This window comes from Chaetodon trifascialis, chromosome 9 (genome assembly GCF_039877785.1).
Source record: "Chaetodon trifascialis isolate fChaTrf1 chromosome 9, fChaTrf1.hap1, whole genome shotgun sequence".
Lineage (NCBI taxonomy): Eukaryota > Metazoa > Chordata > Actinopteri > Chaetodontiformes > Chaetodontidae > Chaetodon > Chaetodon trifascialis.
The window spans coordinates 16,287,732-16,312,165 of NC_092064.1; the positions used below are offsets into that span (position 1 = coordinate 16,287,732).

The following is a 24,434-nucleotide window of genomic DNA, read 5'->3' on the forward strand; positions in this document are numbered from 1 at the left end:
TGGGGAGCATGTATTTAGTTCAGCTGGCGGATTAAAGCCTAATTTTACATCCATCTAAGTGGGCCATAGGGGGAGAGAGAGGGGCTGAGGCTGATGCTTGTTAATGGCTTAAGAGTCTTGTAAGGGCTGGGATAGACTTTGAGTTCAATGACAAGTTGCACTTGATAGACGCCGGAGGTTTTAGGGGCTCAAGAAAAACATGTTTTCAGTTCAATACAGTCGAGCAGACGATCCAGGCCTGCTAAACCCTTCAGTTTTAATGTCGTGCTGGTGCTAGTCGAAAAGCACATAACTCCAGTTTTGATAGTGTTTTGCTTCCTTGCTCTAATTGAATGCGCTGTCCCTGGTTTGCTGAGTAAGGTCCCTGACCTCAGGGCCCTGCAAAGTCTACTCATAACACAATACACAATCAACCACATACTGTCACTTGTGATAAACTGCGGTGCTAAATGTATTTACTCAAGATTAGAAGCTGCAAAACCTAAAGCCAGAACGATCCTGTGGTCTGCGTTGCTCCAGCCTGCAATAGCTCAGACATATTTGGAAGTTTTTGGGACAGAGGGTCAAACAGTGTCATGAATTAGCTGCATTGCTGCATATAAAAATGTTCTATTTCAAAGCTTTACATAGAACCAAATACTGTGAAATATATTTGGATTATCCATTTCTGGCCTGATTTGTAATAAATGCTTTAAAACATAATGAATTCAGAGGCATTAACTTCCTGTAGGTATGCACAGGAGCAGATAAACATGCATTCGAAAAACAGAAGGGACAGAGACGCACTACAAAGAAGTACAGAGGAAGAGAGAAAGAATAGATGGGCAGTTAAAGAGCAGAAACTAAGAGTTTGAGATAAAAATGAAGGAGAAAGGGAGCCAGTTTTCAAGCTGGCTAAATATTTTAACCCAACATGTTAATACTGATGTTCTGCACCGACAGGAGCTGGCTTGGCTACATGTTTACACCCTCGCACATACAGTCCTCGCAAATGATCTACTTGGCTTATGCAAATGCGGTGTCAGCAAAACCAATAACACTATTAAATCAAAATGTATCCACACAGACAAGGCCAAAGACTGTGATGCACACACATTCTTGAAACAGCATGCACTTGAACGCAGCCTTTACATAATTAATACATGTTTTATTAAAATGTTATTAAATGTGCATGCATAAACATAAAGAGGTGCTCATGCATGCACGCACTCAGAGCTAGATCAGCCAAACTTTGGCTGCATACAGCACACACTGGCATAGAAATAATGTACTCAAAGATGATTGCACAAACACACACACACACACATTCACACATGTAAATCATGAGCACAGGCGGTGCAGTAAGGAGTTAGTAGGTTGTGATTATCCTCCACTGCAGACGAATGCTTCTCTGTCCCACCCTCACCTCTTCTTCGTTCATGCTGTCTCCATTTCCTTGTTTGTGAACCTCATAATAAGCACTCACACCTTTCCGTGTGGGCCCCTGTGGCAGTGTGTGTGTGTGACTTTAAGTCTTGCTCGTATAACTGTGTGTGCATGTGTGTGTGTGTGTGGTGATGATTTAAGAGCTGGTCATTATTGTAGCTTCCCGCTGCATAAAAGCATACGGGCAGACACGAGACGAGATGAGATGAGAGCGGAGATGGAGAGACACTGAGTCAAAGAAAGAGTGACAAAGGAAGAATGAGGAAGAACAAATAGACAAAGACAGTGAGACAGGAATAGTTCGTACCAGCTTCAGTAATAAATGAGCAATCCCACACGTGAGCATGCATGAGCTCATGTGTGCACACGCTCACCGACACACAGTAAACACCCCAGCGGAGTATAACAAACTCAAATGGGCCAATTAAAAGAGACCGCAACTGAGACATCGGCCTATTAGCAGTGACGGGACGCTGTTTTCAACAATTAACAGTGATTGCTCAGTGCCCATGTGAGGCCATTATGTCAGGACACGAGAGAGACATGAACTGCTTAGCTTTGAAACAACACAATCAAAATCAACTCAAAGGTTGCCCGACCTTTTAACTCCAGCGCTTCATGTACACTGACACTGTTCTCAGCAGCGATGTCAAAAGATTTGCCTTTTAAGACAGAGGCTCCAACTAATGAAGGCCTTAAGTTATGAACAGCTGCTAAGCTCAATTAAGTGGCAAAATACAATCTGCTTTCAAACCTGGAGAAGTTTAAATATTTAAGGAGCCATCCTGTCGTGCAAAATTTGTTCAGAACTTATTTGTGCCACAGCGCGAGAGGCGCCTGAGCAAAGGCACAACATCAGGCAAGTTCTCACCTGCTTAACTATTTTTAGAGGTGGTGAGGATGTTCCTGCAGAAACCAATGACATCTTGTAACATACTGTAATTTGTTACAGCACTCGGCAGGCTTCATATTTAATGTTCCTTTCCAAAAGTAGATGGTAATGTGATGTGGTACAAACAAGCAGGGACAGGCTATATTTAAGCAGCACAGCACAGTTAATATTTCATATTAAGATGCAAAACAAAAAAGAAAAGAAAATCAACCATGAAATTTTCAACCAATAAGAAATGTGCCCATATAGACATTTAGCATAATAGAGCAAATTCTGATTATTCAACAAGTCATTTCGAGGGGGTTGTTCTGCTGCTTCTTTCACAAAGTAAGTCTATTGGAAAAAGTCTTTTTGGGCCTGTGTGCATCACATCAAGTTCACACAAGTGTTCACACAATTAACTTCCTGGGGGCTTAATTATTATTACATTCAACACAAAGCACAGCTAAGGATGAAGAGATTATTGTCAGTTCTTGGTCATAACTATCTGTCATAAATATGCAGTGTGACCTACAGTAATGATGGCAGCAAATCAAGAGATTACAAGTGAGATTACAAAAGTCCTTACATTTATTAAGGGGAGCACAAATGTTTATATTCAGTTCCATCTCAATCCATCCCTGATTTGTTGAGGTGTTTCACCCACAACCACGAATGTCAACCATCTGGTGGTGCTAGAGGAAACGTCAGAGGATCCCCAAAGTCAGCAGGATTCATCCTCTTGGGAACATGAGGGTCTGCACGATATTCAGTGTCAGTCCATCCAATAGTCCAACCGAGACATTTTTCTCTCTTTCCTTTAGCAATGCCTCAGTAACACATACTCAACCTAAGCGTGCTGATTTGACACTTAAACTTTAATCACGTTCACTTTTAATTTCATTTAATCAAAACATTTTGAGCACTGTAAACTACCGTAGTAAGAATGCGTGAGGCGTTAATTTGTTGACTCATAAGGCAAACTGCTGTGTCATAGTTAATTGCATGTGTTTTTGTGACTGTGTTGTCCTTGGAGTGAATAATTTGGAAAATGAAAGCTGTGCTACCTTCTTAGAGTGCATCTACATTTTGCTCAGCTGACTCTTTTCCGTCTTGGAGAAAGCAAGCTCTGACGCTGATATGGCATCACTTTCTTTTATTTATTTATTTATTTTTTTCAAATCCAAAAAAAAGGGGAAAAAAGTGTTTTCATGTTGTTGTTCTATTCTCAAAAGCAACACAAAACAAACCCAATCTATTTCCTGGCACAAAGGAGCCTCAGCCGGACAGCCAATTGTGAAGGCATCGTTCCAGACTCGCGCATGCCACTTCTGTGACAGCACTGGTCACCCAGAAGTGCATCGTGGAGCTTTGGTGTCCGAACATTCAGACTCATTCATTTTCAAGAGGAGAAAAGCTGGACAAAAGCCACAAATCATCACGTATCAGCAGCACAAAAGCACAAGAAAGCGATATACAGGTGCCACTGAGATGCACTGAAATTGAAGAGCTGAGGTAAGAGTGAACACTCAGCAGCCTGTCATCAACTTTTCATTATTTCCACTGGCAGCACTATGTCCAGGAATGTGTCCCCTAAAGTTCACTGTAACTGTGTGTGTGTGCGCGTTTGAGTGTGTGCAGAGCTTTGTTTTCCTATAAGTTATTCATCTAAGTTCTTCCTCCCTCAGTCGGAAAGAACACGTGGTGCTGGATTTGTGCGTGCGTGCGTGCGTGCGTGCGTGCGTGCGTGCGTGCGTGCGTGCGTGCGTGCGTGCGTGCGTGCGTGCGTGCGTGCGTGTTCAGGAGGTTGGTGGCTCAGACGGATCTTAAAGTCCGTTCAGGGGGACCTCTGACAGCAGGCCCTCTGTGTGGAGCTGAGCCGGGGTCCTCGCTCCTAATGAGGTACCGTTTCCTTCCTCCCGCCCTCACCTCCTTTATTTCCTCTTCCTTTCATACTTCACTCTCCTTTCACCCTTTGCCCCCCCACCCACTCTCCCCTCTTTTCATCTTACTCCTTGCCTATCCACACTCCTTCACTGTTTCCTTTTTGTTTTCCCCTCAGTCGCTCCTCTTCTTCTCTCTTTCCTCCTTCTACCCACCTCTCCTCTCTTTCATCTTCCTCAACTCTAACCTGTAACTCCTCCCATGCTTCCTGCGCCCTGCTCCTCATACTTCCCTCCTTACATCTCACTCTTCCCTCTGCCCTATTTTCCCCCTCTCTGCCTCGCATCTTAATAATACAGAAATGAGGGAATAAAAGTGAAACGAAAATGAATGTATGCACCTCTTTGAAGTTATTGTAAGTCACTGCCGATAAGAGCATCAGGCGAATGCTTAAAAAATGTTTATGTAAAGGAGGATCAAAGAACGCTTCACTGAAAGCTATATTTGTCTGCTGGATGTCATATGGACAGAGGAGAGATGACGTTTGTGGGAATGCAGATCAAAAGTTACATCAGGCAGAAATTAGCATAAGTAGCAAGATTATAAATACTGTTAATTATCAGTGTTATATAAATGGAAAAGTTGAAGCAGACTGGAAGAAGATATTTCAAGTCAAAACTCTGTGAGGTGGTATGTGCGTTGCTAAGCTGTTAGAATAGGTTCAATGGGAAGGTTATTAAACATAATGACTGATGGGTAATATAAATCTTAGAATCACCACAGTACATATAACAAGTAACAAGGTCATGCTCCAACTTTATGGCAGTGGGAGAGCTGAAAAAGGTACATTTTATGATTGGAAAGTGTGGATAATTAAATGTGAAGTACCACAACAAGATCGCTCAGTTGTTTTAATTACGCTTTAGCATGCTCACATGGGAGCTGATATCATCAGAGACCAAACAGCTGAACACACTACTGAAGAATGTGTAGGTTTGTGTTGAAGATGTGTCTCCTGAGCAACACCACCCTTTATTAATTATTGCATCCTGTCAGTAGAAACAGCCTGTCTAATCCCGCCTAATATAGATATATACACACATGATTGTCTGTTAGGCAGCAACCTCCTGCGGGCCTAGTAATTTTTATGGGAAAAAGTCCATGTATGGAGGAAGGTGGGGTGGATAGATGGGAGACCCCTGTTATGTTCCGTGTTGAACCAAAAGTCAGCGTTGCATATGCAATTTAAGTTAGGTTACAAATATTTTGACCCAAACCATGACCTTTTCCTAAACCTAACAAAGTAGTTTCCGTGTTTAAACCAGGACTGTATATTAACCTGTTTTGCTCATAACACTGGTACTAAAGAGACTGAACGTTCTGCAGCACAGGCCACAAAACTGTTGCACAAGAATAAGGCATCTGTCACTAAAAACAACCACAAGGAGTGCAGTTTGTGGTGGAAATTCTTGTGAGCTGAAGGAGGGAGTTCACCAGGAGACTTCAGATGTGTTATGCAGAGGTATTTATTGCAGGCTTGATGCATCAAGGAGAAGTTGATGAGCAACACAATGTCCACAAAACTCTGAAGATGTCCGATCTAATGGGGTGTATTAATACCCCCAATGTCACATGTTTTCCCTTCTATTCCTTGAGCTATTTCCCTATTATCGATATTCTGTACCCTCCTTCTACATTTTCTGGTACTCTATTGGATAGTCAAAGCCCAAACAATAGCTCATACCATACTTACGTATGCCCTGACATCCATCCCTCTAACTGAGGACACTTTTGACCTAATTCTCTTAAAATGTCTCCTCGAACATTCCTCCTTGAATTGGTCCAGTATCAGTCTATACAGTTTATCAGTAAGACCTTGGCTACCTCACGAGGAGAGACTTCCTATCTACTAGATAGATAGGATGGCCTCCAAATATTATGTTAATGTGTCTCTGTCTGAGGCCTCTGTGTTGTCCAACCCTGAGACTTTTGGGCGCTTACCACAGAAGGCCTGTGATAGAAAATTCCCTCACAGTTGATCACTCAATCAGACATGTGACTGAAAAGGGACATTATATCCTTTGTATACTAGATATTTTTAGTGAATAATGTGTGACTTAATTGTGAAGCCTACCAGAAATGTACTTTTTTTTTTTAATTTTAGTGTTTGTTGTAATGACTTCTTTTTTTATTTAAGTCTTCATTTCTTTCCAGAGTTATAAATAAAAGTATATCATGGCCGCCAATGCAGTAAGAAAAAACAATATACTTAGAAACTAATCACAGAGGCTAAGTTAATGTTAACTATCATATTACAGAACTATTATTGAGACTATCAACGTCAGATGAAGCAATTTGGCCTGACCGCCCACATTATTGATTGAACCAAGCAATCCTGTATCATTAATGTCTGTAATTTGAAACTGTTTAAAACTCGAAAATTCAAATTGTGATGATCTGAATTGTGGACATTTTGTCTGTCTGTCCTGCCTCGATAAAATTAATCGATGCATTAGGAGGTGCCTGTCGCTCTCCAACGGTTGTATACGTCGTTTTGGGAGTCATTGGCAAACAAACTATTCTGTGGTTTAGGTATGAGGACCGGTGTTGGGTAGAAACAATTCACTATCTATGGCAGCCGTAACCTTCGGCAGATGTTATAAATAGCTAGGTAATACTGTGCAGTAATTATTCAGAAACACTGATAGAACATTCATGTCAAGGTTGTTCTGCGTCCTTTTGCTCGGCTGCTGAAATAGTTCAAATGCTTCTGTGTCATTAACCACATATGGGAATCCATCATTCCTAATTAGATTTAAATGTTTAAAGGACCATCATAAAGCCCTTTAACCCCGTGGGGAAATGGGGGGCTTGTTTTTGTGAGTCACATGTGTTTGTTTGTTGATATAACCAAACATACTGTATATAAGAAGACTGGTGCTGCACATTTGCACAGTTACAGTTTTTCTAGCAAACAGAAGATCCTTTTAAACTGCAACACACTGAGACACTTTTCCCTCTCTTCAGAAAATCCTTTGCCGTGCATATATCTGTTACTCAATGCACCTGCAACCTTGTGGCCCTTGTGCGAGGAGGAATGTGGAGCTGCGTTGAGGCACTTTTTCTCAAAGGTGTCACCTTGATCTATTGTGACTTGTATTGTTCCTCATTTGCATCTCGCTTTGGACAAAAGCAACTGCCAAGTCAATGGGGAAAAGAAATGTGAATGTAATGACCTTGATCTCAAATCAGTATTTTTCTTGCAGTTTGAGCAGAGAGAATGAAATTAGACTATTTAGAAGATGAGAAATGATTGCCTGGAGTTGATGTTAACGCCAAAGATGTATCCTCTTTTCCCCCATTTTTAAAATTGATTTTCAGAGAAATACAAGAAATGATAGTTTCTTCATTACATGTGCTTCCAACTTCCTGCTTTTATGGACATTGTCTGTTTTCGCACAGACAATCCTGAGTGGAAAAGCGGAGAAAACATTGAAACTTCAAATTTCGCGTCCTTTTTGTGCTGACTGAGGTGCAAAAGTTGGTGCATCATTCAACAAAATGTGACAACTTGTAATTAAAACAGATACATTGAATCATGATATAAACTGAAATGACCGCTGTAGCTGTAACCTTCCTCACATAAATGTAGGAAACAATAAGACATATTTCCATTGTGTTTTCCACATTGTTTTCCAGCTGGAAAATTAGTGCCACCAGCTTTTTATCTCAGTGAACACACTCCTGATATTTGCATTACAGTAGTGATTAGAAATATGTGTTAATAACTAATTAAAATGCTGCATTTAGATGGAAACCTGCTTTTAGTGGTACCAGCATCTTAAACTGCAATGCTATGCAGCTGAAAGACATATTTTTAATATGTATACATACATACACACATTTTGTTCCTGCAGAAACTGCTTTGCCTGTGTTTCCACTTTCGTTATTTTTCGCCACACACATGCATCAGTGGCAGTCTCTTGGGGTTTTTGAGTGGCTTGGAAATGCAGGGAGTAAGTGACTCATGACAAATACTGTAACTCCATATGTGCAATAAAATATTTAATAAATGGGCTGATACAGACATTTTTAGAGGTGAGACACATTTCAAATCCATAGATTGACCACTTTAAAATAAATTATTCAGATCAAATAAAGCAGTGTTAAGTGTTAAATAGACTGATTTGTCCACAGTGAGATCTCAAAAAAGCCCCCGGGTCAGACTATTTAATGTACAGCTAATTCAACTGTGCTCTAATAATGTGAGTTAAAACACACAGCAATTATACCAATCAAACCCTTCAAAATACATATGTAATGGAGCTTAACCCCTGACGGGTTCAGTCATACAACAATGCATTCTTAATGGGGTCAAATGGATTAGAAAAGCAATAGACAGAGATGTATGGAGATTGAAAAATCGAGGAAATGCACAGAGGAAAGGTTCGATGCAGACAATAGCTGCTAGCAGCCAATACTGCAGATCAATGTAACAGCAAGCACCATTTGAAAAAATGACCCGACACAGAGTTGCTGCATATTTATGTATGGCGGCATGTGTCTTTATAGAGGGAATCTCGGATTAGAAGAGAGGAGGAACTAAAAGAAAGACGGCGGAGAGAGGAATACAAGGGCCAGCAGGGTCTGAATAATGGAGTGATCAAGGAAGAGAATGACAGGGAGGGGGGAGAAAGAGCCAGAGTTATGTTTCAAGTCTAAATCAACAGGAAAAGAATGGATCTATTCATATCCCGCACATCCACGGAGCATAACATCAATACCTCTACTGTAATCATGTTTCAAACAGACGTGTTCCCCATTAAGGGTTCATATGTCATGTCATTGTTCTATACCAAATGCACGCAGTCCCACTCACATGGGTGGAAAAAAACAAATTGTTTATGGCAGTGTTGTTTCAGCTCGCATGCGTTTAAACAGAAATTGTTTTTTAAGACCATTTTGTTCCTTTGTTTAGCAGGAGGAAAGCAGTTTTATTACACGGAGGAGGTACAGGGAAGGGACTGTTCAAGGTCGGAACGGTGATGAGGAAGTGACTAAAAATATGTAATGGAATTTTAATACAGGAAATACAAGGAATTCATGATTTCTTTCTTTCAGAAGTTCAGATAAGACTAAAAAGGGTTTTCATGGCTTCTGATATTTAGATGGTACTTTTCAGCTTCATGCAGTTCACACTGATGTAGCACAGTACTGCGTAAAGGCTCCTTTGTTTCATATAACTGAGACTGTTCGTGTTCTTCATGTATACTTGTCTAGACTCACTCTCTATTAAATCTTAATGACACTGCACTGATCTGCAACTCCTTGATCTTAAACATAGCCACTAATAACCCTTAACCCTTACCCCCACCCCAGTGGATGAAGGAAAACAGGATAAGACTGTGAGATTGATGTAAATAACATAACACCCCAAGAGAGAAGAAAGTAACTGATCCAATGTACATTTCAAACGCACAAGCATTAACCAGTCAGCTGCAAAGCAGTTTCAAATAGGACAGAAATGCTTAATACTTCGTTAATCTCATCCTGGTTTACTGCTGAACTAAACTGGACTGGAATACTCAATATATTGGATTGTGTTTCACTGATGGGAATTACTTGACTTGTCTTGTTTACAATCAGTCCACGCCCTGATCATCTCAGGCTTGTGTGTTTGCTTGTGTTTTTTACAATTTAAGTAGAAAATTAAATGTAAGATTTTCATCTATGAATTCATTCTTTATCCATTCATTGATTTTTTTCCATTCACTCATTTTCATCCATTCGTAAAGGGTGGCTGTAGCCAAGCCGCTCATGCATGGAGGCAAAACAGGCTTCTGCAGCGTTCACCAGGTTAAATTTAAGACTTTTTAAAGCCCACATCCACTGCAATTTAATACCTGCTTCACGCTTATGCAGGCCAGTACAGTAATATGATGGAAAATCAATGGGGGTGATATGGTCAAGAATTATTTATTATTATATATTTTACCAGTATGGAGGGTGTCCAACGTCCCACTTTTGCCTCATAGGTGTGTAATGTCTCCTGACTATATAACTAACATCACGACAACACAATTCTAAAAGTATTTGGGAGGCTGTGTAAAATGTGATTAGAACAAGAATGGATTCACTTGCAGCAGGAGCAACAGAATAGTTAAGACTTTTGTTTCTCAACTTTTTTTTTTCTTAACTTATCAAGACTCATGTTTTCTTGCTCGCAAGAACAGTGTGCACTTTGTAGCTAGCAGCTGAAGTTTTCAAATGCCATCTCAGTTTTCTCTCTTTAGTCATGCACAGCCCTCAGCTCACGTCTCCATCGGAGCACTGAGGACGCACCAGTGACTTCTTTTTATCAAGTTAAGACCTAAACGCGTGTTATGAATTTCTATTGATCCATCTGAATAATAATAATCACGAGGAGTCAGTGACTAAATCCACCACTGAATAAATGAAGGCCTTTTCTTGGCATTCTAAACTATGTTAGGATGTTATAACCTCTCACAGCTGCTGTCACATCAGGAAGTCTGAGTCCGATGCTGCTAGGCAGCTTAAACACAGATAAACCATGCTTGAATATTAAGCTTGAGCAAGCACATGATGGAAACTCAATCATTAATGAAGAGTTTGTTTAATCATATTTCATTGAGTGTTGTGGGATGCAATCCATCCACCATCTCTCGTCTCTTATCCCTACTTACCATCCAAATCCCCTCTTCTGCTTTCCCCTCATCCTTTCCCATTTCTCTTTGCTCTGCTCCTCCCCCTCCTACCCCCGAGTCTCCTCGTCTAACCCGCTGCCTCTCTCCTTTCATCCCGTCGCCTCTTCCTTTGCTTCGTCTTCTCCTCTGATTTACTACTTTTCTCCCCCTCCCCTCACTCCCCCTCTCTCGCTCTGCGTCATGTGTCTTTTTAATTACTCTTCCCTCCATCCATGAAGATCTGAAGGCTGGGTGTGGGGCTGGAGAGGGAAGAGGGTAGTGGACGCATGACGAGGGGAAGAGAAGGAAACTGGCGGGGGGGGGGTCATGGGGGTGGGAATGTGTCGCAGGATAATTAAACATCGATTTGGGACGATGATGAAAACGACAACAAGACACCAAACAAGGAGATTATGAGTCGGGCAGCTGACGGCGTTCTGCTGAGCTCTGCAAATATCCAGGAGAGCAGAGGAAAGGGAGGCAGAGCAAGGATGAAGGCAGGGAGAAACATGGAGGGTGAGAGTACAAGAAAAGGAACATAAAAAGGAGGAAGAATGGAGACCAGGAAGGATAAGGAAAGAGAAGGACAGAAGGGAGGCAGCAAAATAACAGGATTGGACCAAAGTGAGAGAAAAATTAGAATATAAAGTGGTACAGATGGAAGAGGAGGAAAAAATTAAAAAGAGGAGAAGGGAGTAAAAGAGAAACAAAATGGAAAATGGGGGTCAGGAACTACTGAGCAGATCGGAGGAGTTTACACAAAGAAAGACGAGAGAGAACAAGGCTGCAACAGAGAAGGAAGGAGAGCTGACTAAACAGACCACGTCTTCAGCGTCTTTGAACTTAACCTCTCTGATCTGACTCTCTGACTCATTAGTTCTGCATTTAATTGGCACAAATACAGCAGGTACCAGTGATGCAAGGGTGTATGTGCGCGCGTGTGTGCGTGCGTGGACAGTCATTTGTCATTAGGCCTTTAAGCTCATTAGTACATACACAGTGAATCATTCAATTAAATTACTATGACCTACAGAAAACTGAGTGCTGATTGCCACCAGTGGGTGCAGGGATGTGCACACGAGCGTGCACGTGTGTGTGTGTGTGGATATTGTATGTTAATGCCAGTCTTAGCCTGAATATCCTCTCTTTGCTGATGTACACTATGAAGCATATGTTTTGTTTCTTCCTTGGCAACATACCATACTTAATGTGAATTAAACAACTAATAGTTGTAGTAATAACAATTGTAAGTGAAGGAGTGATAAATTTGTATAACAGTAGAGGCATTGATTGAGAGTGTTTCAAAGTGTTTTTGTTTTGTTTTGTTTTTTTTCCATTGGATGGACTTGATAAATGTCTGACTTAAAAACAGTGAAATTATCAGTGCAGAGCAGCCACTATCACCAGCTTCAGTCCAAAAACGCTGGTATCAGCAGCAGCCTTTTAAATGCTGTACATCAAACCCTCTTCTGCATGTGTATGCGAGCGTGTATGCGAGCGTGTAAGCGGCCATCATGACAGCCTCTAAGAAGCAGTGCAGCATTTCAGAGAGAGTTTCTAATTCACTGATCAGAAGCTTAAACCTACCGAATGCCTTAAAATTGTCCCTGTGTCAAGAGTAGATGCAATAAATCAAGCGGCTGCCACACACTATGGCAAAAGCTACTGCTTTATTGGCCCCTGTGCTTTTATGAGCCATATATTATGTCCCATTCCAAGGTCAATCACATGAGGCCAGGGCTCAGTCATTAAATCGGAATTTAGCATGCAAGTGGAGGCTAACCAAGAGTAACTCATTATCCTGATCACTCAATTTACCACAGAAGGTTTCTGTGGTTTTTCTTTTCACCCTGTTAACAGCCGAGCTGATTTCCCAGCTAAACTTCAGGAGTTTAAAATTGACAGATGGTGAAAATATATTGTAGATATGCCCGTTTGGCAAAAAGGCCTGATTAACAATTCGATTTTAAACATATTCACCTGAAAATAGTCAAGCAACCAAATTTGAACAATGATAAAATGCTGCATCAGCTACAGTGACGTGCAGTATCTTTTGTACAGTAATCCACGACGCATTTTCACTAGAAGTCAAATCTTTTTTTCTTTTTTTTTTATTGCAATGTTATCAAAATATCCTTTTTTGAACTGAACAAAGGAGTGTAAAATGTTACCAGGTAACCAGCTTGCTTCATTGAAACTAAAAATAAGATAAAATGAGTCATAAGTTACACAAAGGGAATGCCTTGACATTTTCTGCTGTGATAAAAAGACTTTTCCCTTCTCTATTGTTTCAGGCTGGATGGAACATTCTGTGCACACACTGGAGCTGCTCTCAGCTTATAAGCATATGGCTTGCAGTGGTTTACACCTGAAATGAAATTACAGTTGCTTCATCTGGCCATCCTGTCCTCTTCCTTCTACAATGTAATGCACAGCCTATATATTGTGCAACCAGACAACACTTTAAGCACCAACTCACCCTCACAAACATCACTGATTGCCTTTCGGATTCTCACTAAAGTGCTTGGGGTAATCGCTGCTTATCAAAAGTAGGTTTACTACAGTTATTTAGTCATGTTTCTCAACAAAATCACAGGCTTTCTTTGGAGCTATGAACTGAACTGATGCATCATAAAGGTGTTGAAAAACAGACAGATGCACATCACACAGGAAGAAGCTTTTTGTGCTTCATATACTGCACATGTCCCAAAAATTCATGCAAGCTGTATGCACCCACCTCCTTAAACACACACTCAGTCACCCTGCTTGACACACAGTCACCCACACACACACGCTCACCTCAGCCCACCCAGTTTTGCTCCAGATGCTCCCGTCATCTGTTCCAGTGCTGTTACCCACCAACACTCCCCACACACATGCACACTCACACACACATAAATGCCACTCGTGCGTCCATATTTCAGTTTAATGATCCCTGACAATTTGCCATTAATATCATACCAAGTAGTCTAATGGGTTTCAGCATTCTATACTGCATGCGGTACAGTGTTTATTCATTCAGTGGAGAATTGAAAGTATTGTAAAGGATCAAAAAAATAAACAGCGCCGACTCTTCAACCCATTTCTGCCTCGCCGTGAGGGAGAAATAACCTGCCTATCATAGCTACGACAGGTCTGATGATTGACTCGGACAAATACTAGGAGATGAGTGTCTAAGCTTGTCATCATCCAGGTAGCAAAGAGTGCATTTGCATTTGCTAACGCCACAAAAATGTGCACAGCATCTCGGAAAGTACCTTAAGTAAAGAACTGCTAAACAGGCACCAGTCTACTGCTGCTGATCGCTGTTATTAATGTCCGTTTCCAGTCACTGCATCCTGAGTCTGCTGGCCTGCGCAGATTTTATGTGTCTGCGAGTCCATTATCCAAAGAGCCACAAACCATGGACAACGCAGAAAAGGTAGAGACAAGAGACAGTCATCTGCAGTGTGTGTTCCTGTGGGTGTCTATGAGTTTCTGTGTGATTGAAAAGAGATTCATGTTGACCTCTTCCTGCCCTCGCATTGGTGAGGAAAATGTGAGGCGAATACAATTCTTTAGATCAACTCTGACACACACACAAACATGGACGCCAAACAAACACACATTTGCATACTCCAAATTCCTATCCCACATACACTCAACAATGCACTCACTCATACCTGATCCAGACAGACAAAGTGGTGTGAATTTCAAGAAGAATCCGAGGTGTGAGCTTAAAAGTAGGTTTTGAATTCTCCATTTACAGGAAGTGTTTGCGTGCGTCGGTGTGTGCTTATGCATGGATGATGGTGCTTTGTATTGATGGCAAAAGGTTAATGTACTGTAAATGATTGGCAGAGCTCAACACTGCCAGGTCAGACTCCACTTACATGGCAACATATTGAGCCTGACCACATCCATTAGCTGTTCAAGCCTGCTTTATGATTGTGACTCTACATACCTCTCATATTCCCCCAAGCCACGATTACATACGCAAGCCCTTAGAAACCACATGCTGCTTTCATTCACTTCCACTGTAGATAAAGGTATGTAGCCACTCCTAAACTGTTAATGCTCACACAAGTGTAGCTATGACTGTGATGCACACTTGCATCCAACAGCTATCAGATAGCAGTGTTAGTAATAACAGCAATGAATCGGTCAGTCTTTCTTGTCCTGTACACACACACACACACACACACACACACACACGCACAGACACCAGACTAATTAAATTATGCACTTTGTTGTAGATGTACCGTGTGGTCCATGGTTTAATGTGTTTTCATCAAAGTGGGAAAATAAGAAAGAAATATCAATGAAGTTATGTTTCAACATACACGGCAAAGCTTGACATAAAGCTTCTTTTGGATTCACTTTTTTACCAGTGTTAGCAAAACCATGATGCTCCCAAACAGGGATGAGGATTATTACTCAGAGAGAAAACTTTCATATTGCTCAGACAATATTAGGGGTGCAGCGTATTTTTATTATTTAGTTTTATCTAAAAGCAATCTTCGCTGCGTCAGAATAAGTTAATAATGACTAATAGTTTTCACACCACAATCATGATTTAATTATAGTGTTTTTCCCACATAATTAAATCTGACATAATTCATAATTCATCTGTGCGAGAAGAAAAATCTGTGTGTCTTGTTATTGTTTTTTGACATTTCACCTGGTTATTTCCAAAACTCAAAACCCATCTGAGTATTATCTAAACCCTTCATCTAGGACATAAAATATCCAGCAGCTTAAGTTACTTTACTGCCAGTCTGCAGACCAGAAAACACACAAGTAAACGTCTGATCCTCTCTGTGCTGCTTCACCCTGTTTCAGCCGGTTAAATTAAAATGATCTGTCGAGAAACACACCACATGTATTTTGTGGGCGTGCATGCAGACATGCATTTGCTGCGGCACGTATTTATTTAAAATCTGTACATACGCAAAAGGAAAATCCTTCGTTATTATATTGAGAAAAATATTGGAAATGTTTTGTCGCTAATTCTGTCAACACAATGCAGAAAATAATCCAGCTCAAAACTGTCATATGTGTTTTCAAGCACACATCAGATTTATATTATAAACCCTTTAACTATCTTTTTGTATGCACTAGTGGGGATACATATGATTTTACATACATCTTACATATGGACATACGTGTTTTTCGTTAGTTTGTTACTATAATTTCCCTGATCTTGACAATCTCATAGGTGCCATGTGCAGATATCACATACTGTTGATTATCATTGATCCTCATTAGGAGGTTAAACATGGACATATTGAAATAAAATATTAAAATTCGTGTCTGGCGACAGGTTTGGTCGAGGCTATTGATTGAAAAAACAGAATAATAAGAATTCCACATAAAAAGAACATTATGATCAAGTGGTGGAGCTGCAGGTTCAATAAAAGATGGGCTTGTCCAATGAACAGGGATGACCTTTATCAACTATGATGCTATGATTTCAGCGGCATTGTTGAAAATTAGACCACTAATTCACATGTGTATATATATATATATATATATATATATATATATATAATATATGACCCATGAACCCCCCCCCCCCCTATATCTTTTCCTTCTTTGCCTGTACAAGTGCCTGTAATAATAAGTACTGTGCATTGACTAAACCATTTAGCTTCAAGCTAATAAATTCAAAAATAAAAAAATGCACACACACTCCTGCTTGGTTGAGTGTATGAGGAAAAAAGAAAAATCTTAATCTGCAGACCATATTCACACAATGGCCATTTTCCTTTTACGTTCAGGGTGAGAAGGATAATGATGTACTCCTGTGTTCCTGCATGTTGTATAAATGTAAGGAATCAAGGCAAATTGTTATCATTTCACTGCAACTACAAAGACATTTGATAGGGAAAAAAAAATGTGGAGGGACATCAGGCCATGTTTCATAGTAAAACAACATATTTGAAAACCCATTAGCTACCATTAGACTACAGCTAATGTTAGCATTCAACCACTTCATAGCTAACATTAGTGTTCCACGATTAATTCTGAATATCAACGCACATCTTGAACACATTTATTTAAACCTGGACGTAAAACGCACCGGATGGATCAAGCTTGCAATGAATCGTGATGTGATGCAATGAAGCAGGTGTGTTTTAACAGCCTGTTCATGCCACAAAACAGTCGCTGCTAAAGTGTGTGGAACACCCTTTTGTGTTGGACATAATCAGCATGAATATTACACAGGAATATGTGTCCCAGCGAGCAAAATGTCACAACACATGACTGACTTAACCAGGACATTTCTGAGGTTGTGTGAAGAGACAGCTCATGTGTGGATATAGTCCAGTATTGCCTATGGTTACACTCACAGTGAGAGGAAAATGGTGACAAAGATTGACTCCAGTTACCTGTCCACACGCACAGTGCTCATTTCATTCTGTCGGGTGAAATGTGTATAACATATATAGAGTTGCTCTCAGTAGAAACAGCAGCTGTCACTTTCAAACACTGCCAGAATGAATGTTGTCAAAGATAGGCAGAGAAGGAAAATGTAATATGTGTGCTAAAATGGAGAGGGGGACAACATTGTGGCCAAATGGAAACACCTCACCTCAGATCTGTCTACCGGAACTTACAAATCACACTGAAATGAGACGCACAGTTTTAGGCAAATATTAGCTCTGGATTGGGTTTGCCATGCTCAGCCACAGAGGTCAAGCCAAGCTAATGCCAGGCTTTTTTGGCTGGATAATGTGCTATCCCCGGTGAGGCCTGTGGTGGAATCTGAGCTATTGATCCTTCTTGACCTCGGACTGATCACAGATCAGTATGTTTAATACAGAATTTTCACTTTTCCCAAAACCTCAATCAGCAGTATCAAAAAGCTAGCTGGCACAAAGTTAAACAACAACCTACTGTGCAGAACGAGTCACACAATGGGGGAAATGGTCTCTCTCTGTCACTAAAGCATGGATGAAATGCTGCATATTGGTCTTTGTATTTTCCAATCACTGTTGGCTCTTCCTTACACAATCACTAGTGAAGCTTTGCACTCGGGTAATTATGTTCCCACTATAAAGCCGTAAGCACACTCACTGTCTCTCCTGAAATGCCCTCTGAAGAAATACATACATTAAGAGTGACACATCTTAAAAATCCAAAAATGCACCAATGGTTGTTGAGAAGAAACATGTCTGTGTAAATGTGTCTCATTCATCCAGGCGGTAAAATGTTGAGTCACAATAAAACTACCCAGTGCACTTTGGTAGAATTAAACATGTTTTCCCACTTTATTACTAAGAGGCTTTATCAGTTCCACCATCTGCTGGTTGACTCTGACCTAGACCATTAAAGACCCTATATGTCAAACTAAAGAAACGATCACTGAGAAGTGGATGGGGATTATGGCATCAAATGCCTGCTGCTTATAGCACTGCATCAGCATTTGTGCAACACGCTCCAGGGGACACAGTTTCACAGGGAAACTCAGAGGGATTTATACCTTTGCTACAGTAGCCAAAATCCTGCACAACGATTCACACTTCAGTTCATACAAGCAGGATTCAGTTTAGCACTGAAAGAAAAAGGAGCCACTGATTAGAAAGAATGTGAACGCAATCTTGAAAAGGGCTCGCACAAGTTTTATCGACAGCTATAAAACACACACTCTATAGTTAAGGGCAAGTAGGTTCAATTTAAAAGAAATAAGAAAAAAAAATGTAGTTGTGTTTGAGGTACAGAGGAGCCATGAAGGTGTAGTCTCACTGTAAATGACACACAAACACAACAACACTAGAAACAAATGGAGAAGCCTCCTGCTGAGGTCTCTAACCACTGATAGCACTGAAACTGACATTTCTGGATAACACACAGCTGCCAGCTGGTCCAGACACACGTGCACATGTGCACACGCTTGAAAAGGCATTGATTTTATTAGTCAGGGGGCATGAAGAGCATTTCTTAGACACAGGGTTAACTAATTCACTGCCCACCGATGATTTCCAAGCACATTCACATAAAGGCACACACTCACACCCTTGGAGCTATAATGGCATTGATCGTAAGTAGTCAGGGGATTTTGAGACTCCGTCAGAGAGCCCTCTGTATGCTCTGAACTCTCTGGACCATTGGTTGTATTTCTAAAGTGGAAATGGTTCTAAATTGAGCAGCCTGCTTAAATAGAAGTTAAATAAAAAGGACACCAAGGGCAGTGTATAGATCAGAGGACGCTGTGATGTGGATGCTCTGGCAGGAGTAATTTATTCAGTGGGGGGTTGGAGGAGGAATCAAGAACGGTAGCAGATATTTTGACTTGAACCTAAAATGCATTCTGTGTGCCTGAAGAACAACATTTTTATATTGTTTATTTTTCATATTTTGCCTTGAATGTGTGTTCAAAACCATCAAATGGAGCGATCAAATCATAAGTAGCATAAATTCACCAGTCGAAGGGCTGCTTCAGCATGCAGGTCTGAAGTAAACACCAGCAAAAACCTCAGCCCCACATCCGACTTTCAGCTATCGTCCAGTGGAAGCACAGCAACCGCTCTAATGTAGATGGCCCTCACATCGCTCCTGTCCCAAAGCAACCTGTCAACTTTGCTTTCTTCTACATTCTGTTCAGATGCATTGATGAATTTTCAAAGATATGCTAAATAACAGAAATAAACAGCAAAAGCCAATACAGAGCTAAATAAGCGAGTTAAGCTCAAATGGCCTCTCCTTGCAGCACCAATATATTGTTTTCTCTTTCCCCATCCCCTGTCTTCTCTGCTCCTCAGCACTTTGTGCCCTCTCCCCCCTCCCTCTCTGCTCTTGCCTCATGCCTCACCCCTCCTAATGGATATTGACCAAAGAAAGACAGAAGAGAGGAACTGTATACACATACACACAGACACTTAGGGCTGCTTTACGTTTTCCTTTTAACTCAGAGCAGAGTTGATGCAATGATGATGCCTCCTAATGGATGCAAATCTCCCAAAGCCATATGTTTCCATGTATGGTATCTGAGTCATGATTCAGCCATAATCTTATGTGATTAAGTAAGATTACGACAAATCATGCTCATACAACATGACTTGGTAAATGGTAAACGGCACTGAAGAACTGATATGATTGTTTTCATGGTGAAAAAAAAGGAAAGGTCATCAATGGAAATGTGCATTCTACTGACCTGCCCACTTATTTACCAACCAGTATTGTGACAGCATGTGGATTAGTTAGCATGAAGGATCAGACAGTGATGCAGTGACAGAGACAAGGCATTTAAGATGAAGATGAAGTGAGAGTGTAGCTCATGCAGCTACATGTTTTCCTGTCGTACTTCACAGAAATCATCACATTTTTACATTGCGTAGCACCATTTAATGCGTCTTATCTCCAATGCTCTCTTTTCTTTGACTGTGGCTAGTTTTATAATGAAATAGTCAGTACAAGTTTGCCGTTGTTTTATTTATTACTATTTATGAAGATTTCAGTCCTGGTCGATTTGGTGGTTGGGTTCAGTGCTACAGCAGACACTCCTTAAGCACTTGTTAGACATACAGCAGAAAACAGCAGAGCAGCTGATATATCTGTTTACAGCGCTCACATTGTTCTAATGAAGAAGACAACAAAGATCTGATTTCATGCTCCATGACACAGTAATCTTGGTTACCTTGCTAAGGACATGTGCAGCGTGTCTCCTGCAGCTCTTTATCTAAAAGCTCAAAGTGGTTGCTTGTTCAATTACTTCCTTGCAAAAATTTGAAATGATAGCTAAGGATAAAACAATTCTGTGTGCGTGCGGAGAAAAAGCACTGAAATACTGTCGCCACGTGTATGTGCGTTTGTGTATACATGACATGCAAATGATAATAGTTTTTGTATTATGTAATGAATGCTGTGCCTTACGTGGGAGTCCATTCAACGTCTGAGAAATTTAGCTTAATTAGTATTGTCAACATCCAGACAATCTGCATGATGACATGAAGCTCAAATCCCATCATTCAAAATCAGCATTGTGCAAGCTACTTCATCATTGTACCCATTATCACTATAGTGACTTAAGTTGTTAAAACTCCCAGCCATCAGAGGGTAGGGGGTGGCACTCCTACTAGTGAGCTACACTTGTATTGTCTCAGTTGCACAGCAGGATTTATAGAAGACAAACCACAAGATGCTGGTTGTACATGTTAACTAAGCTTTGCTACAGCAGGTCATGAATAATTATATTTGATGAAAGTCTCCTCACTCTGTATTAGAAGCTTTACAGTCACTCTGATGAAAAGCAAGCTCACTTTGCCTGAACTGTCTTACACCAGCCTAAGGTTGAATGAGGTCAGATCATAAACTTTTAAATGAATTACTTCGCAAGGCATGACTCCAAGCAGTGATCACCATCTACACACACCTACACCTGGCCAGTAATGAGTACATTTTGCACCTGTGGAGCCACTGAGTCCACTAACTGCATCCAACCTTGAATCGGAGAAGTGCAGTTGGGCAGTTGCTATGAAGGTGAACGGCTGCCATGTTTAGAATTCGAAGAAGCTGCTCATCTCCCACAGTTAGCTGAACTGTCTGAATAAATATGTGTCCTCTCCAGCCTAGAAATAACCTCATAATCACTTTCCTGTCGAGACCCCCATTTCCATATCTCACGACTGTCGACTTTCACAAATTAAGAGGAACCGGCTGATTCTCCTGTCAACATGGACGGATTTTACATATTCCATCACAGGGTTTCCTTTCAAGAACTATTTTTCCCCCCAAGAGACAATTTCAGCTGTTGATCAAGAGTAAAAAGGCCAAGAAGAACTAAATTGGTTATCAGAACATTCACTCGGGCAGTTATGGTGTGAAGACATTTTGTGATTCACTCCTGTTATCACAGAAAACAGATTGACATGTCTGGCCATTTCATCTGCACCTCTGAAATAATGAAATAAATAAACAGTCTGCAGTACTTGTCTGTGATGACATTAAAGCTACCTGTCACTCATGCCAAGATCTGGGAAGTTTTCCTAACCTGTTGCCATGACAACTCCACAACAAATGAGAACTCCTCAGAAGTGAAAATAAGCAGGGCTTTACCCGAATTTCCAGGAGATTTAGGAAATAATGTTGCCAGTCCTTTCGGTTTTTGCACAGGTTCGTGGTTCATGCACAGGTCAACAAAAGTCTAACATGCCTAGTCTAGTGCAATTAACATGATTTACCACAACACGACCTTTCTACTGAATCACATGCTGTGCATTAAACGAGGCTCATTACAATGATAACATTAGCAGAAATCTATGGCTGCAATCACACCACTATTAACAAGAATTACCATAATACCTTAAACTCCATTGAAATTCTGTTGCTGTTCACTCCTAGTTTATTGACACTCGGGGTGACAGACAGGCTGTACTGTACGTGCAGTAGCTTCTTGTGCACACAAAGTACCTTTTCCTTTCAGGGAGCTGTTAAATAAGACCTTTGTTCTTTCTCCATTGAAACTTTTACATTTTACCGAATGTTGTAGCAGTTTATAGCCGCCACTTTAAGCAGTACCAGTCACTCAAATCTGACAACATAATGACAAAGAGTCAAGAAATGTCACACCCAACAAAACATGTGAAAATGTCTTATTTATAGAGCCATAATGTAAATAGCAGCAATGAATCAATGTGGCAACAGCATCAGCACATAAATGCAGCACTGAAGCAAACCGACAGACAAGCGTTAAAACTTGTTCAACAGCTACAATTGTCACATTTGGCCCAGGCCTCCCTGCATTCAGCGAACCCGACAATGGCTCTGTTCCACTACAGATGTCTTTATCATTCCAGTTGATTAGACTTTTACGACTGGATGACGGGCTAATCTCCACTTGTATCATCTGTCATCTGTCCTCACCCTCATAGCAGTGGCTGTCTCCCGATTGTCCGATTAACTCACACACAACTGCACACACACACTCTCACTAGCTTTTTACTAATATGCCTTAAAGTATTCACAGAAGTCACCTTAGAAAATTAAATAACACGGACAGACAGATCAGAAATTGATAGTGTAGATAGACAGACCTGTAAACCAGTGTGTCATCCCCAGAGCTGTTGTACTGGACCTGGAACATCCTGACTCCAGTTGTAGGAGTCTGACTGCTCCATCTAATGAGGGCAGAGTTTCCTGTCAGTTCCACCAATGAGACCCTCCGGTCTGCCCCCCTAGTCTCGTTGTTAGGCAGCGCAACCTTGGATGAGGTTAGGATGTCGGAGGGGGCAGGTTCAGAGGACGGGTCTCGGCTGCGGCTTGTGCTGTTTGCCAGATGGGGCATCGCCGTGACAACAAGCTCCACCCTTCCTGTGGATTCACCTGCTGCGTTGGAGGCGATACAGGTGAAGTTTCCTGAATCCTTCAGAGATGTTACGTTGATCTCCAGGCTTCCATTAGGGAAAACCAATGTTCTGAAACAATTCAGATGTATAATAATATAATAAATCAATCAATAGATTAATTGAAATGTTAATGTTATGACAAAGGGCTCTGGTATTCCCTTTTGCTCAAAAGGTAGAAAACCTACAACAACAAGTCGCACCTGTCCACTAAACGCTCTGGCTGGTTGTTGATTTATTGCAAGTTGGGTGGTGCTTGATGCTCACTGCTAAACGCTACACTAAAATGTTTCTGAAAACATCTGAGACAAGAAATTATCATTATCATTATTATCATGTTGGTCAGTTTGATCTGAGTGTGGTGAACCACCTCTGTCTCAGTCTAACAACTATGCTCTTTGTGTCCATGGTGGTGGGCATACAAAAAATAGGGATGGACAGTAGTTCAAAGCCCAGCCCTAAAGCATGCAAAAGTCTGCCAGATGACGCAAAACAAATGAGCGGGAGGCTCTGGATGCAGGCAGCATGAAGGAGGGTACTTTGTTGCCTGCAGCACCTCATTCTGATGCCAACTTCCACCACGAGCATCCATCCAGACTCTGTCCAGAATGAATGTGACAGCCAGTCTGAAGAGCAATGTTGCTGATTGGTTGTAGGCTTCATCGCATTATAGCATTATAGGAAATAGCTAAAAATTCACTAAAGCTTCATCCCCACAAAATAACCTTTTCTGATCAAAACTTCTAAAGATACAAACAGAGATGTCAAATTCTGTCAAAAGTGTGCAAAAAGGAATTAAAGGACTGTGACAGTATATTTCAAAATACAGTCAATGATTTTATACCTGATGTTGTATATGTAACACCATGACTAGAAACCCACATTTTTGACATGTATGCCAACTAGGTTACCAGATGGAAATGTGAGAAAGGTGTGACCTCAACAACTATCTTAAAATCCTGATTCAGAGTTGGCCCACATGAGTTGCGCCTACAGCCTACCACTACAGCCAAGACAAAAATTATGCGAGACACACTGTCTTTTTGACTTGGTTGCACATTGGCACATACATAGTACTGAGCTTGAGAAGTGCAGGGAAAAATGTTTAAACAACCCCCCTCTTGCACCTGCCAACTGGGTTGCCAGGTTTCTGACATGAGTGTAAGTGGAACGGTGTTCTTGGAGGACAAGTCATATTCACTAAATTAACATCTTGCCTTTAGTTTA

The 24,434-nt window shown here is 40.9% G+C and overlaps 1 protein-coding gene across 2 annotated transcripts in view; it reads right to left on the bottom strand.

Annotated features, from left to right (window-relative positions):
* Positions 1–24,434, bottom strand: part of LOC139336209 (leucine-rich repeat and fibronectin type III domain-containing protein 1-like protein) — a 169,070-nt gene that overhangs the window by 49,796 nt on the left and 94,840 nt on the right. For both annotated transcript variants that reach the window (XM_070970205.1, XM_070970204.1), the window contains exon 8: positions 22,899–23,279. In XM_070970205.1, coding sequence (XP_070826306.1) covers positions 22,899–23,279 — 381 coding nt within the window. The remainder of the gene's footprint in view (positions 1–22,898; positions 23,280–24,434) is intronic.